At 37.3% G+C, this 15,848-nt stretch overlaps 1 protein-coding gene across 1 annotated transcript in view; it reads left to right on the forward strand.

The window, feature by feature from the left end:
- LOC122798606 (probable E3 ubiquitin-protein ligase RNF144A-A) overlaps window positions 1-11,411 on the forward strand; it is a 30,125-nt gene extending 18,714 nt beyond the window's left edge. The window contains exons 3-4 of the mRNA XM_044067684.1: window positions 1,866-2,039; window positions 10,544-11,411. Coding sequence (XP_043923619.1) covers window positions 1,866-2,039; window positions 10,544-11,005 — 636 coding nt within the window. The 3' untranslated portion in view covers window positions 11,006-11,411. The remainder of the gene's footprint in view (window positions 1-1,865; window positions 2,040-10,543) is intronic.
- The last annotated feature ends 4,437 nt before the right edge of the window (window positions 11,412-15,848 follow it).

The following is a 15,848-nucleotide window of genomic DNA, read 5'->3' on the forward strand; positions in this document are numbered from 1 at the left end:
CCCCCCCCCCGGACCTGTTGGGAGACTAAACTGAAAAATAAAAAAATATTTCGGCAGCTGAAATTGAATGCCACAGCTCCCAATACTGAATGATAGTGTACCCATGATGCTCGTTCTTAAATTAATGGCAGTGAAACTTTAGTAATGACATTACTAGTTTACAGATTTAACAATTTTCTTTTTGTATTTATAATTCAGTTTACATTATGGGATATATTAATAAATGCTGTTAACTCAGAAAGGTTATACAAAGTGTAGAAGTAGTCTATGCATTGTGTTAACCTTTACAAATCCTCCTCGATGTTTAAGGCTGAAATAAAATCAGTAGAAAAAATGATATTAGAAGGAAGAAGGTTGGAGTTATGTTTGTGCTGCCTATTCACTCAGAACAGTGCAAGTGTAAATGTTCATGAATCTGTCCTTATATTTATATATGTTTTATATTGTGAATGTTTACTTTTCATATTTCAATGTATTACTTGTCTGTAACTTAAATGAACATGTTTTAATGTGAAGGTGTTTTAAATAATCTATGAGCTTTGCATTTATTCTTATTTTATAAAAATGGTTCCTAGTTAATTTAATTCCAACATAATTTAATTAAATACAGATGTACAAAAGAAAGCTTTCTCAACTTTTTTAACTTCTTGAATTTTTAATGGATTTCAATGGTAGTAAAATTTGAGGGAGATATCTCACCCTTTTCAGACATATAGGACATCCAGTTGTTTACACTGGACTAAGTTTTTAAATAATTCCTTTTTCTCTAAGTCTGAAATTAATTATTTAATAATGGAAGTATTTAAAGTGAGGGGGGTATATAATTAATTCTGATTAAGTCTTGGGGAATACAAGATGAAAACACTGTATTTTTTAATCTGGATTTAAAGTATTTTTCCATGTTTGTTCAGTAAACCCTTAATGGTATGCGGTGCTATGGCTCCTGGTCTGTTTAGATTCAATTGCACACATTGGTTTCATTTGTTAGTATTGGGATTGTATGATTTATAACTTGTTTTTGGTTATGTATTTTTAAAAAAGTGACAACAAGAAACTTAAACTGGCACCCAGCAAATAAACTTTAAACCAAGACAAAGTTAGGTACCACAGAAAAGGAACTCTGTACAGCCTTGCAGTTAAGGTAACTAACTAGGCACTCTGCAGGTTACACCTTAGTTATAATTAATTAGGAACAGTGGGAATTTTTATTGGTTGCGGTTTTAATTGGTAGAATATTTTGAAGTGTATATATATATATATATATATATATATATATATATATATATATATATATGTGTGTGTGTGTGTGTGTGTGTGTTTTTAACTGAAGCTTCATGTATCTGATGAAGTCTGACTGAACAAGGTGAAAATGCTGTGATTTTAAATGGGTTCATGCTTTTTAAACTACTATTAAACCAGCTCAATTTTTGAATTGCAAGGCTATACTGAGTTCCTTTTCTGTGGTACCTGACTTTGTCTTGGTTTACTTTTAAAAAGTGCATATTGTGGAATACATAGTTTATTGCATCTGTGTACACATATGTCCGTGCATGTGCAAACACATGTTACATACATACCCATGTTTAGATTACTCATCCACTGGTTGCTTCTATTTCCCATTAACTAGTTGATGTTGTAACTCACTGTTCTTTGATGGTGTAATCAAGCCTTTTAGAGTTTTCCCATTAGGAACTTTCTTTTATAAATGAAATTAATGCAAATTTAAAAGATGGGATGCTACTGAAAGTGAATAAATGCATCATTGAGATGTAGAGGACTTTTAATAAGCTCTGTAACTTTCAAGTATGGTTATTTAAAATCTAACCACATTGTACTGTCAGTATTTATGTTGTTTTATCTTTCAGAATCACTACAAGTTTCACTGCCCTGCAGTACAAGATGGGACAACAGAAAAATGTAGAAAGGAGTGGCCATACCAAGAAGTTAGGAAACTGGCAGTTCTGAGCAGCGAGGAACAGCAGTACTTCGAGGAGCATCTTGCTGCTTTGGCTGCAGCTGAATACTGTGAATATAAATCGGTAATGATTTCTGTGCAATAATTAAAGTGAAGGGTGAAATAATCCACAGACAGTCATGAAATATTTTATTTGCTTGAGCAGGGCACCTTTCACTTGGTCATCCTGCTATAAACCTATTCCATCAAATGGGCTTGAAAATAAACATATTACAACTCAACAAGAGATCATATGGCATTACAGTTAGTTATAAGATGGCACATGGAACAAAGCTTGCCCTCATATGAAATAAGCTAGTACATTTGAGTTTCAGTGTAACAGCTTGCAGGATGTGGTTTGCTGAAAGAGACCTGATGAAACATATCCGATCCATTTAATTTGTTTAATTTATTTATTAACTTATTTATTTCATATTTGTTAGCCCATGAATTAGATAATTGAGTTGGTCACATACCCTTTTTTCAGTTGTGAACTATGCCACGTGGCGAACCTACTTACAGCACATGTCAAATGCAGCACATTTGCAGATACAGAAAGTAGAACACATGGTACATGATAAGTGCATTGTTGTGTAACTGACATGCATTAGCATATGGTACATAAGTGCACTGTTCTTTGATATGTATTAACACATAGTACATGATAAGTACACAGTTACAGAACTGACATGCATTAACATATGGTACATGATAAGTGCACTGTTCTGTAACTGGCATGCATTAGAAGATGTATACATGATAAGTGCGTGGTTCTGTAACTGACATGGCACATGATAAGTGCATTGTTCAGTAATCGACATGCATTAGCACATGGTACATGATAAGTACACTATTCTGTAACTCACATGCATTAGAAGATGGATACATGATAAGTACACAGTTCTGTAACTGAAATGCATTAGCACATGTTACATAATAATTGCATTGTTCTGTAACTGTCGTGCATTAGAAGATGGCTACATAGTACAGTGGAAGCAGATGCCTTCAGAAGTATTCACTGTAAGATTCTCAACCAACAATGAAAAGATCTGCTTGTAAAAACAACCAGCAAAACATTTTGTACATTTAAATGTCGAACTTGGAATAGCTATTGAATATGCATAAGTAGTTACTAAGTATAAAATGAAATGCACTACATTTACAACATTTATATATTTATATCTATATCTCTTGACATATGTATGCATGTATGTATATATAGATAGATATAGGGTTGCAGTTAGATCAGTCAAAGATCTGTATGACTTATAAGAGACACAGCTCTGGTCTCTTTCCTAGTTTAAATATGCAACTGAAAGCATGCTTCCCATGCTCACATGCCTACTTTCTATCATAACTACTGTTTAATACACTGGTGTCCCTATTTCATGTCATGGCTTGCTGTACTCTAATATTGCTGATCTCTGTCTGCACTGTATTTTGAATTGAAGCTTTTATTTAAGGTTTGATTGCTTCTATTTTGTATCTTATTCTTGTATTACATTTGTTTTGTTTTTAGTTGTCTGTTCTGTTGGAGTTTTAAGAGGTCTTGGGTAGGGTCAGTTAATAAAATAGCAAAGAATTGCTTTGTAAACAGTGAATAACATCAGATAATTAGTGGGAGGAGCTGAGAAACAGCATTGCTCTTTTAGTTAGAAATATCTCTATTTAGCTGAAGTGTTTGTTTGGTGGCCTGCTTTCTGTACTCTGTCTGAATATTGCTGATCTCTGGCTGAATTTTATTTTTCTCTCCTACCTACCCAATTTTTGTTCTGTTCTTAAATCTGGTGGCTTTTCAGCTGCCCGTCCCCACTCTAAATCTGATTTTGGACACTCCTTCCAGTCCCATCTCATCACTTCATTCTACTGAGCACAGAGAGAGCATTTGGGAAGGCCCACCCTCTTAGTTTATCAACCCTTAATTGTTTTCTGTTTCCTCCTTTTCCACTTAACCTAGAAAATTGCATTTTATTCAGCTGTTTTTACTGTATTTGTGTTTCTTCCTACTTTATTACTTTATTTTGCTTTTGTTGCTTGCTCTTAAAAGTGTTCAATTGCATTTATTCTGCTGAATTTATTACTGCTTGTTTGTAGCCTGATTAAATTGTAACTGTTATTCTAAGCTTTTTGATTTAAGCACTTGGGCTTCAGGCCAGTTGTTTTATATTAAGAAGGTTTGTGGTCTACACTCTTGTGGCAGGAGAGGTAGCTTACACCCTTCTAAGTTGGGAATTGCTGGTTGAAGGCTTAGTATGTCTGTTATTCTAAAAGTGTCTTAGTTCTGGTTTAAGTACTTGGGCTTCAGGCCAGTTATTTTACATTAAGAAGGTTTGTGGTTTAGACTCTTGTGGCAGGAGAGGGTAGCGTCTGCCCTTCTGAGCTTGGAATTGCTAGTTGAAGGCTTATTGTACCTGCTTATTTGAACTGTTTTTTTTTCCTGAAATTGGTCCACTTTGTGTGCTGTAGCATAGACTAGATTCAGACCTGCTGAACCTAGCTCTGAATAACCTGAGCACTAAACCAGACCATCTTTTTTGGAGAGGGTTCCCCTGCACCCTAGTAGCAAGAGTGTGCAGTTATAACTCATCTGATTGAAGGTTTCTGGAACAGGGCTCAGTTTTGAGCTTTTTTATTGGTTAGTTAGTTAATTTGTTTAAACAAACCTTTTTTTGGCTATGTCACAGAAACAAAAGTCCCGATGTAAAAATACCCTCTAAAAACAACCTCAAGGTTATGCTGCTAAATGCTGGAGTTTAAACTCGAAACTGCACTCACTGAAAGCAGTCTTTGCCTGTAAGATGCTGAAATTTTTGCAGTCACTAAGCCCTTGTTTAACGCTGCAGACAGCACTCCAGCTGTACCAGGTTTCATTTTCTTCCACACATTCAGACCACAAACTTAAGGCACGAGAACTAAAGGAGGTGGTGTATCAATATTCATTAAAGATAAACACAGCTCTAGATTGGTTAAATAGCACAATTCCTTTAAATTACTTCAGGTGCAAGTGACTGTAGGTAAGACCCTTCTTCAGGTCATTACCAGCTATAGGACTCCCTCCATGAATCAGGATATCCACTCAGCCTACATGCATCTACTTAAGCTAATCAAGATATAAACAAACACCTGATTTTTAGTGACTTTAATTACCATCCATAGACTAGGTAAATTATATGCGTTCTAACTCACTTACCCAAAGGTTCCTGTACTTGAACTTCATTGCCCTGTACCAGCTGGTTGGCACACCCACAAGGGGCTCAAACATCCTTGACCTGGTGCTCACAAACAAGGGAGAATGCTGCACCACCCCCAGTTTGCAGCCATCCCTGGTTAGATCTGACCTCAAATCAATCTCGCTAGAAGTAACTATAACACAAGCCCCCCCCCCCTTAGAACAGCTAGACTAAAAATCTTCTCCAAGGCCAATTACATACCCTAATGTGATGGCATAAATAGCTTTATAAAACAAATCCACAGGATAATGGAGTAAAACAAGGCTGAATAATTCCACAAACATCCACGATAAAAAAGAAGATTTGTTTTATTTATTAGTTGGATTGCTGGTGGATTTCGGAGTACATTGCCTCAGGGTGACATTACTATTTTTTACATAAATAACTTTATAGCCTCTCCCCCCACTGATAGAATAGACACCTATGCTGAGTTAGACACCAGTGCTTTATACAAGCACCTCCACAATTGTACTGACTCTGCCATACCCGAGAGAACTAAAGCAAGATCTTCAAGGGAAAACAAACAATGCCTGATGGACAGTAACCATTAATACGTTATACAATAGGAGAAAAAAATTGCTGTCTAAGAGCAGAAGGAATGGTCTCAAAAGTGGCAACATTCCCTCCTCAACTTAAACAAGTAAATACGACACCTAGTGAAGTCCTCCAAAGCTAACTATGAATCCAAATTAGCTTTCCTAACTAAGGATCACCACAAGGCATTCTTTACTTACATCCGTAACCTTAAAGGTAAGGCCCAGATTTGCACTGAACTCATAGTTAATGGTACTACATGTATAGATCCTGTGGACAGAGCAAGCCTACTGGCTGACAGGTTCTGTGAAAACTTCACTCCCCTGTTCCTGCCACGGTTCCCTATTACATCCCCGAAGATGCACTTACTCTAATACGTAAACACTGACATGTCTTCATCGAACTGCATAAACATCAATCATCCTGAAGTGCAAAATCCAAAACATTGAATCGTCATGGTTGGCCCTTTTGTGGTATAGCTCCGTAAGGTAAATGTGCGATAGTTATGGACCTTAGGGTTAGGATGTGGGTTAAGGTAAGTGCATAGATGGTAATGTATGTGAGATTTAGTGTAGGGTTAGATGTAAGATTTTGTTAAGTGTATGTGTGTGGATTATTTATTTTGCTTGGGTATAGCTTGTTAAGGTAAGTGTGCGATAGCTACTGACCTTAGGGTTAGGGTGCAGGTTAAGGTAAGTGCATAAATGGTGGTATATGCAAGATTTAGTGTAGGGTTAGAAGTAGGGTTTAGTTTAGGATTAGAAGTAGGGTTTTGGTTAGTGTATGTATGTGTTTATTTAGTTTGTTTGGGTAGGTAGTATGTAGCAGGAGGTGGGGTGGGACAACTATGACGGTTCAAGCTTTTGAATTTCACTGTTTAGGGTGTTTGGTGTATTTGTGGTTCGCGGAATATGTGTAGGTGTTTATGTATTCAGTTACTAGGGCTTTTGAGCTTTCAGTATAAACCCCCCTGCCACATATACCCCAAAGCATCCCAAATACCTGTCCCTCATCTAGTATCTCTGAGCAGCAGGTCTTAAATGCCCTCTCCAAGGCCAATAACACAGCCTCTATGGGACCAGACAGCATCCCAGGTTGTGTTCTACATGGATTAAAACAGGAATTAGCATTGCTATTGAGCACAGTTTTCAATCACAGCCTAAGCAATGGCTTCATCCCAGTGGAATGGAAAGCAGCTACTTTCATCCCCTTGCACAAAGGGAGTGCAGCCACAAACCCCGGGTACTATAGACCCACTAGCCTAACCAGCCTTATCTGCAAGGCCATGGAACGAATCATCACGGACCTTATTAACAAAGATATAGGAAATATACAAATGCTCGACCTCACCCAGTTTGGCTTTGTCAAGGAAAGATCATGCCTGTTAAACTTGGTGGACTTCTTTGAGACAGTCATCAAAGCTCTAGACAAGGGAAAATCTGTGCATATGGCGTACCTAGACTTAGCCAAGGTCTTTGACACAATCTCCCACTCAGACAATACTGATAAACTCACCCAGCTGGGTATCAACCCATATATTGTCAGGTGAGTTACAAACTGGCTCACTGATGGAACTCATATGGTCAAAATAGGGTATTCCACCTCCTCCAGCAGACCCATAACCAGTGGTGTTCCACAGGGATAGGATCTAGGACCCCTACTGTTTGGAATCTACTTCTATGCAGTCCAGACTACAAATAAAGGACTGTGACTGACAAAGTTTGCTGATGACTGCAATCTGGGCGTGATCATTGAAACCCCTAGCAATGTCAAATTCTTGCAAGAGGGTCTTACGCAGACTAATAACTGATACCAAAGTCATAGTCTTAAACAATGCAAAAAATGCATTATTATCCCCTTTGGCAAAGGTGACTAGGGTTGCCACCTTCGTTCACGGCTAAAACCGGAGCCACACCACGCCCCTCGCGTCACCAGTAACCCCGCCCGCCCCACCCCCTCTCCCGCCAACATACCGCCCATTTTGTGATGTCACGACAGCATCACTCAACGGGAACGCCCTCTTTTTTCGTTCCCGCCGCCTGCTTTTGGCTGATTTGCTATGCTTTTCTGTAAGAAAAGCATAGTAAATCAGCCGATCAACAGGAACGCCCTCTTTTTTCGCTCCCACCGCCTGCTTTTGGTTGATTTGCTATGCTTTTCTGTAAGAAAAGCATAGTAAATCAGCCGATTTACAAACTCCGATAGTCTGTTTCCTTTTTGAAACAGAATACCGGAGTTTGTACAGTGTTTTCCGGACTACCGGAGAATCAGTTTGATTTCCTGATAGTCCGGAAAAAAACCGAAGGGGTGGCAAGCCTAAAGGTGACATTCCTGCAAACTACCACATCAATAGCAATACCCTAAGCACACAGTCAGTGATGAGAGATCAGGGAACACAGGTTGACAGCAACCTTAACTTCGATCACCATGTCATGATCACAATGCTCCCTTTCATATGTTCTCTTTCAAACACCTGCAGCAATTGGAGAGACTGCAAAGGTTCCTTACGAAGATAATTCAGAGTCTTCAAAATCTGTCTTATGCAGGCAGACTGAAATCACTGTCACTTTACTCTGTGTCATACAGACTGCTTAGAGGTGACCTGTGCCTTGCATATTGAGCAATCACTGACCCAGCTTTGATGGAAATGCTGCACATTCGCAAGTCAAATGGCACACAGGTCACTCACTCAAAGGACCTTAACATGTTATGTTACATCAACAGAACTTGCTGGAGAGACAGATTTGTCTCATAGAGGTTGCCCCACTCTTGAAACAAGCTTCCTATTCATGTGAAACAAAGCCCCTTGTTGGCCCTATTTAAGTGCAGTTTGGACAACTGGATGGGTAACCAGAAATTCACCCCAGAGGTTCCACCTGTGTCCGTCTTGGATGGGGGAAATAGGTGCTGATTTTAGTGTCTGCTTGAACCAAGCACCCTTGGGAACATGGGCTGAACTTGTCTAGGCTTGTAAGGGTCCTGGGGCCGTTAGTCTAGTAACCTCCTGTGATCCTATAAGCCTATGATTACTGCCTCCTACACGGACATCCCTACTTCCCATCATGGCATCTGCTTCCTAAACTGGAGTGCCTATTTCCTATCATAAATACTGCTTCCAACAGAGGCATGCCTACTTTCCATCAGTCTACCACTTCTTACTTTGGTGTGCTGACTTCATATCATAACTACTGCCTCGTACCATGGCATCCCTTCTTTCCATCTTAACTAGTGTTTCCTACACTTGGCATACCTATTGGTTCCTACAATGGTGTCCCTACTTCCCATCATACCTACTGATCCCTACAATGGTGTCCCTATGTTCCTTCATACCTACTGATTCCTACAGTGTTGTTCCTACTTCCCATCATACCTACTGATTCCTACAATGGTGTCCCTATGTCCCATTACACCTACTGATTCCTACAATGGTGTCCCGATGTCCAATCCTACCTACTGATTCCTACAATGGTGTCCCTACTTTGAATCCTACCTACTGATTCCTACAATTATGTTCCTACGTCTCATCATACCTACTAATTCCTGCAATGGTGTCCCTACTTCCAGTCATACCTACTGATTTCTACAGTGGTGTCCCTACATCCCATCATACCTACTGATTCCTACAATGGTGTCCCTACTTCCCATCATACCTACTTATTCCTACAATGGTGTCCTTATGTCCCATCATACCTGCTGATTCCTACTATGGTGCCCCTACTTACCATCATACCTACTGATTCCTGAAATGGTAATGCTACGTCTCATCATACCTACTATTTGCTACAATGGTGTCCCTACATCCCTTCATACCTACTGATTCCTACATTGGAGTCCCTACTTCTCATCATAACTACTGCTTCCTTCACTGGTGCCTTATTTTCCATCATAGTTACTTCTTCCTATAATAAAATGCCTAGGTCCATCCAACCTACTGTTTCCTATAATGGTATCTCTATGTGTCATCATACCTACTCATTCCTACCATAGTGTCCCTACTTCCCACCATAACTACTGATCCCTACGGTGGTATTCCTACTTCCCGTGATAACTACTGCTTCTATCTGTAACTTGTAAATGGTGAAGAACAGTCAGTAAAATGTGTAGATTTATGACCCACTTACAAAGAAGATGACATCACTGTACTACATTTTCAAAAGTTAGGGTGCTTTCCCTTATGTATTAATGTCTTGGGCACCTTAATGGACAACATACTGAAGAATCTAGATGACTGAAAACCACCTTACCATATTTTCATCAACATAAGAACAGGACTTTCAAACCATGTATATCATCATTCCTTCATTTGTTCATCCAATGCTTTCTCATTCAGTGGTGCTTTCACTTTTAACTCCTTACCTGCTTCTCAAAGGGTGGTATGCACCTTGCAATCATTCAACAGGCAACTAAAAGGCCACCTTAGTGAGGTCACTGATTGGAAATGTCTAGGTGCAATTACATTAAATAATCTGTCACATCTTATATTAACTGTTAATATATGTTCTCTGCAGAGGAATTACCTGTAAGTGCTATAACAACATTATTTTCTTGCAGATAATATATTTTAGGTTTTTCCCAAATCATTTATAAATAATTTTTGTTTGTTTTTATTTAGTTCTACTGTAACAACAAAAACTGGTCTAGCTCATTCACATGCTAAATACACAAATGAATAATCCTAGTTACTGATGTAATAATAATGTCATTATAATATATATAATATGGATAATCTGCATAATTTGCTATATATACCTAGAAACAATGCATATAATAAAATTGTAGTTTAAGTGTTTTTCATGCCCAGTTAATAGCACATTTTTTTTTACAGTGTCCAGGCTGCTACAGCTTTGTTGAACGAAAGGACCTGACCAATTTAAATGTACGCTGCTTAATCTGCACAGCTCAGTTGGGAAAAACCTTTGAGTTTTGCTGGCAATGTAGGAATGAATGGAAGGGCCCAGGGCCACGAACAGATCGATGTGAAAATACTGGATGCATGAACAGAGACCTGGAGACACTAAAGACTTGTAAACTTATAAATTTAGCAGGAACAGCAGTGAACGACTGTCCATCAATCCGGGCTTGTCCAACTTGTGGACAACTAATAGAGCATGACCAAACAGGTTGCAAAAATATTCGCTGCAGTCGATGCCAAAAAGAATTTTGTTTTGCATGTTTGGAACTTACTCAGGTTTGTCAAGCAACAAGACCCGGTGCATATTATGGAGCTTGTGCTAAGCCAGTAGCCCCAAAACAAACATCCATTCCTACATGGAATAGACATGCATAGAAAATAGTTACTGGCTTTTATAATATAAGATTGTGCATGTAAAAGTGACTCTTGCTATAATACTTCCTCTATCTTTTAATCAGGCAGCCTGAAGGAGATATTAGCATCTTTCAGTTCCTCTGAATTTTTGTGTCAGCACTGGGAAACAAAAAAAAAAACTGTAAACTTTTGTCATGATGTGTACAAATGGAGAAATGAGTAGAGGCAATTAAATTTATGTGGTGTTATTGACTAGCCACTTTAAAGCCATAAAACCTTGTGGTTTTATCTTATTCTAGCATCTTTGTTTGATCATAGGTGATAAGATCACTTTTCTGCAATGGACTTACAGACTTTGTTTATATTTAAAAGTACTGATCAATTTTTACCTCCAGGAAACTTTTTTTGTTAAAAGTCTTTTGTTGTATTTTGGTTATAGTGCTCTTACTATTTGGTAGCAAATGCCGAGAGTAACAGTTAAGATATGATGTTTCATACTATATTATTTGTTTGAATGCATACTGTGGACTGACAATAGAATTCTTGAGTATCAAATGATACGTCTGTGGTGGTACCATCACTGTCTGAGGTAATTTCATTTTAGTCACGGAGTCTGAGTGGTAAACCACAGTGCTTCCGTCATAGACATACATAAGTTTCCATTGCAAGAGGTAATATTTTATCACTTTTTATAATCTAAGCACAAGTGATAAAAACAGTTTTGTCTAGGCACATACAACTGTTACTTGCCAACACCATGAATCTGCTCCCATATAATATATAATGTATCTTTTATTGATCCTCTATTGACAGATGTACTTTTAAAAATGTTATATTTAAGAATTATGTTTTTTAGCACTTTTATTTAATTCAGTCTGTACGACTGTAGTGCTCCTCCTCCTTCCCTTTACCATTAGTAATGGGTGTTAATCCTAACCCTAATGCTGCCCCTTCCCCAAACCTAACCCTACACTTAACTTAAGAAAAACCTTCCCATAACCCTGCCACTGCACAAGACACACTCAGACACAGAAATGTACACAAACACACACTAACATTACAGCATCTATCCCCTTACCTAACCCTAATCCTAAAATACACACAGTCTCACACTCAAACATAAAAAAAATCCCCTAAACCTAACCCTGACCCTAAACCTGACTACCACACACATGCACAAACTCTCTTACTCCCTCCAATCCACTCACCTTGCATGACAAAATAGTCCCTCAACATTTTGCACATTTGGCTATTTGTCCATTCAAAATTAAGCACCACTTCTATTCCTCAGTGATCAAACTGTATATCTGCTTCATGTTTTCTCACCTCTTCTCCCAAAAGACAGCCACCATCTATGCATCAACCTAATGTGAGACTGGGATGAAACTGGAAGCAAAATAGGCTGTAACATATTTTAACCTGTTGCTGAGACATATATAAACAACCTTCCTTACTCTTCCTTAAAATATAGACACTTGTATATACATCTGATGTTTGTGAGGAAATTGAAAAAATAATGATCACAGTAATACTTCCAACTTTTACTCCAAGACAGTACTCTTATCCTGTACAAGTTGTAGTGACACAGCCTCTGTGCACACCTCTAAAACGTGTGGTAAAAGTTAAAGAAATAATGACCACACTGTCCCAGCCCAGTACAAGCTATAGTGACCTGTGCATACCTCTGAGGTTTGGGAAGAAATTTTAAGAAATAATGACATCAAACCAGCCCTCCACATAAGCTACAGTCAAGTTACGTGCACCCAACAGAGTAGGGACAGTTTTAGATTAGGTGGGATTTTGCAGCAAAGGCCACCAGTAAACCTATGTCAAAACCCATTTGTACAGCCTTGGGGTGTAGGGATCTCCAGAAGCCCTGAAGGTCTGGATGCTTTGAGATGCATTGCATGCCTTATTTCTTTGGAGGCTGATTATTTAAAAGGATTAAATGTCAAGATGATCAGCTTCTTTCATCCAGACAATTCCCACCAAATAGTTGTAGCCACATCTGTGTACAATTCAGATGTCTGACTATGATAAAAGAGGATGGCTATGTAATGTATTTCACCTTGCATCACAAAAATCATATTAGTCCAGTATGACCAGAACAGTGAGCAAGCAATAACAGGCAGCTAGTCATTTTCTTCCACAGGCAGCCCCATCAATTATAGTTACTGTATCTGTGCGTATCTTACATATCCAGTTAAGTAGTCAATCTTATTTCACATAAATGCACATTAGTCCTGCAAAGCCAGATAGAGACTGTTTAAGTTAAGCAAACAGCAAGAGGGTCAGTTACTTTCAAAAGACAGCCCTTCTACCACCTAGCAGTAATAGCTACTACTGTTTGCACTTTGGAGGTCTAAAATAAAAAAGTCATGACTGAGTGTTGCATTTCAGTTTTATTCCATGGAAGCAGGAGCTATACATACATTACAGTACTCCAGATGGCTTCACATAAATCACAGTAATCCTGTAATACTCCTGTAATAATAATGAGCATAGATCAGTTATCAATTATATTTCCCCACAAACAAGCCAGTATTTTTATATGGTATTGTCTAGTTCTTTTGTTTATTAAGTTTACAATCCCCATTGAATTGTCAGGAAAAACACAAACTTTATGAGGAGCAGAACAAAATATGATGCAAAACATCAGAGGCATTCTGCAAAATCAGGTACAGTATCTATACCCCCATCCAGATGTAACCAGACATGCAATATCTGCACCCTCACATGTTTATGAATTTATGACTACACACACACACACACACACACACACACACACACACACACACACACACACACACACACACAAACACACACACACGCCTCAGGAGTATTGGTGTGATAAGATTAATGAATAAATACACAAATAACTGTCATGCAATAATTTCTGTTCTCATTCGTCTGTTGTCAGAATACAGCATGCAAACCACTGCAAAACCTATTACCCAGATACCTCTCAACATCTTAGCTCCAGAATCAAGGAGAAGGTTAAAAAATAATGGGGGAGACAGAACCAACTGTAAAGGAATTAGTGGATATAGTAACAGAGATAAAACAACTAGAAGTGAGATCTTTAGAAAAAGTATAGGAGCAAATTACATGGAGATCTTTAGAAAAGGGTAAGAGGAAATTACATGGAGAAATGGGAATTGTGGGAAGAATACATGCAGAATACTGTTTTGGAGGAAGAATGAGGTTTAAGGGAAGGCAGAAATTGAATGATATTTTGAGTCTGAAACTGAAATGTTTGTCATTATTTAGTCATGCCATCTATCCATACTTTTTGCTTCTTAGCTCAAGAAGTCTAGACAAAGCCAACAGTAATGCAGGAGCAAAGGTACAGAATCAGGAACAGATCTTAAACATTGCTCCTATAAACCTGGAATGTTGCTAAAATATCAGGTTTAGCTTTAGCATGCATTTTCTGAAAGATATAAAGTCTGAAATTCAAATGTATGTTATAATTAATGATTTTAGTCCTCAATGATTTGCCAGAAGACCACAGATTTTATGAGGAACAGGTAAAATAAATATGAGGCAAATAATCTGGGCAGTCTACAAAAATTCTGGACAGTTCAGAGATATGCTGCAAACCTCATTGATTTGCCAAACCACACATTTTATAAAAGACAGGGAGAGAGAGAGAGAGAGAGAGAGAAAGAGAGACCAAAATATGGTTCAAAATCAGGGACAGTTGAGAGCTTCTATGTCCAAATTACCAGAAGAGCAGGTTTAGCATTACTCCAAAAAGGTTTTATAGAATATATGATAAGAACAACAGTTAATAAAAAAATATAACATTAACAATATCATAAGCAAATAATCAGCATATAATATAGTTTGCAAATCCAAAATTACAATAAATTAAAATTTCACTTATATATTCTTTTTAAAAGATGAAATAAATATATAGCATGAGAAAATATATATTTAAATTAAGTACAAAGTGCTTACTAATTGCAAAATAAAATATAATTCAGAGCAACTGATAAAAATATACAGTTAAATTAAAAGAGATCAATAAATAAAAAAGAAAATAAAGTTTCATTTATTTAAAATAATGACTTAAGATTAGTTTTGTCAGTAATTTATTTTAGTTAAAATGTCTGATACTTTGGGACAAAATATAATATTTGGTAAATTATCCGTAGTCTATAATTTAATTTCTTTCTCATGAATTAATCTTAATATTGTTAGAAAATCAGCTAGAGTTGGTGGATCTCCTAATGACTAATTCATAGTAACTGATTTTCTAGCACAAGCTAAAATAATCAAGAGTAATAGATACTGATATTTTAGTCATTGGAGGAATATGATTATTATAAAGAATCATATTTTAGAATGGTGATAATTATATGACCATATAATTTGAGTAAAACCTTCAATTTCTTTTTATATTTTCTAAAAGATGATTATAAAAGTCTGATAAAATACAATTATTATCCTTATTATCAAAAAACTGCATACATATTGTAAAAATTTAGGTAGACCAGCTGACTGTGAAAATTGGACTGTATCTAGCTTTGAGAGGAAAAAAAAAGTTTAGTCATTCCTTTCAACTGTCCAGATTTTCAGATTGTCCAGATTTTTGACTCCTATTTTTGTCTGTACCTCATAAAATGTGTGGTTTTCTAGTATATCACTGAAGATTGAAGTCACTTAATAATGACATACATTTGAGTTTTTGACCTCAAGCCCTTCAGAAAATGCATGCTAACACAAAACATTTTATCCTAACAAGTGTCTAAGTTTATAAGAGTAATATTTAAAAGAATTCCCTATTTTTGATACTTTGTCCCCCCATCATTTTTTGGCTTCACCCAGATTTCTTGAGCTAGGGAGTTGAGAGCTAAGT

This window comes from Protopterus annectens, chromosome 3.part1 (genome assembly GCF_019279795.1).
Source record: "Protopterus annectens isolate FY-2018-M chromosome 3.part1, PAN1.0, whole genome shotgun sequence".
NCBI lineage: Eukaryota > Metazoa > Chordata > Ceratodontiformes > Protopteridae > Protopterus > Protopterus annectens.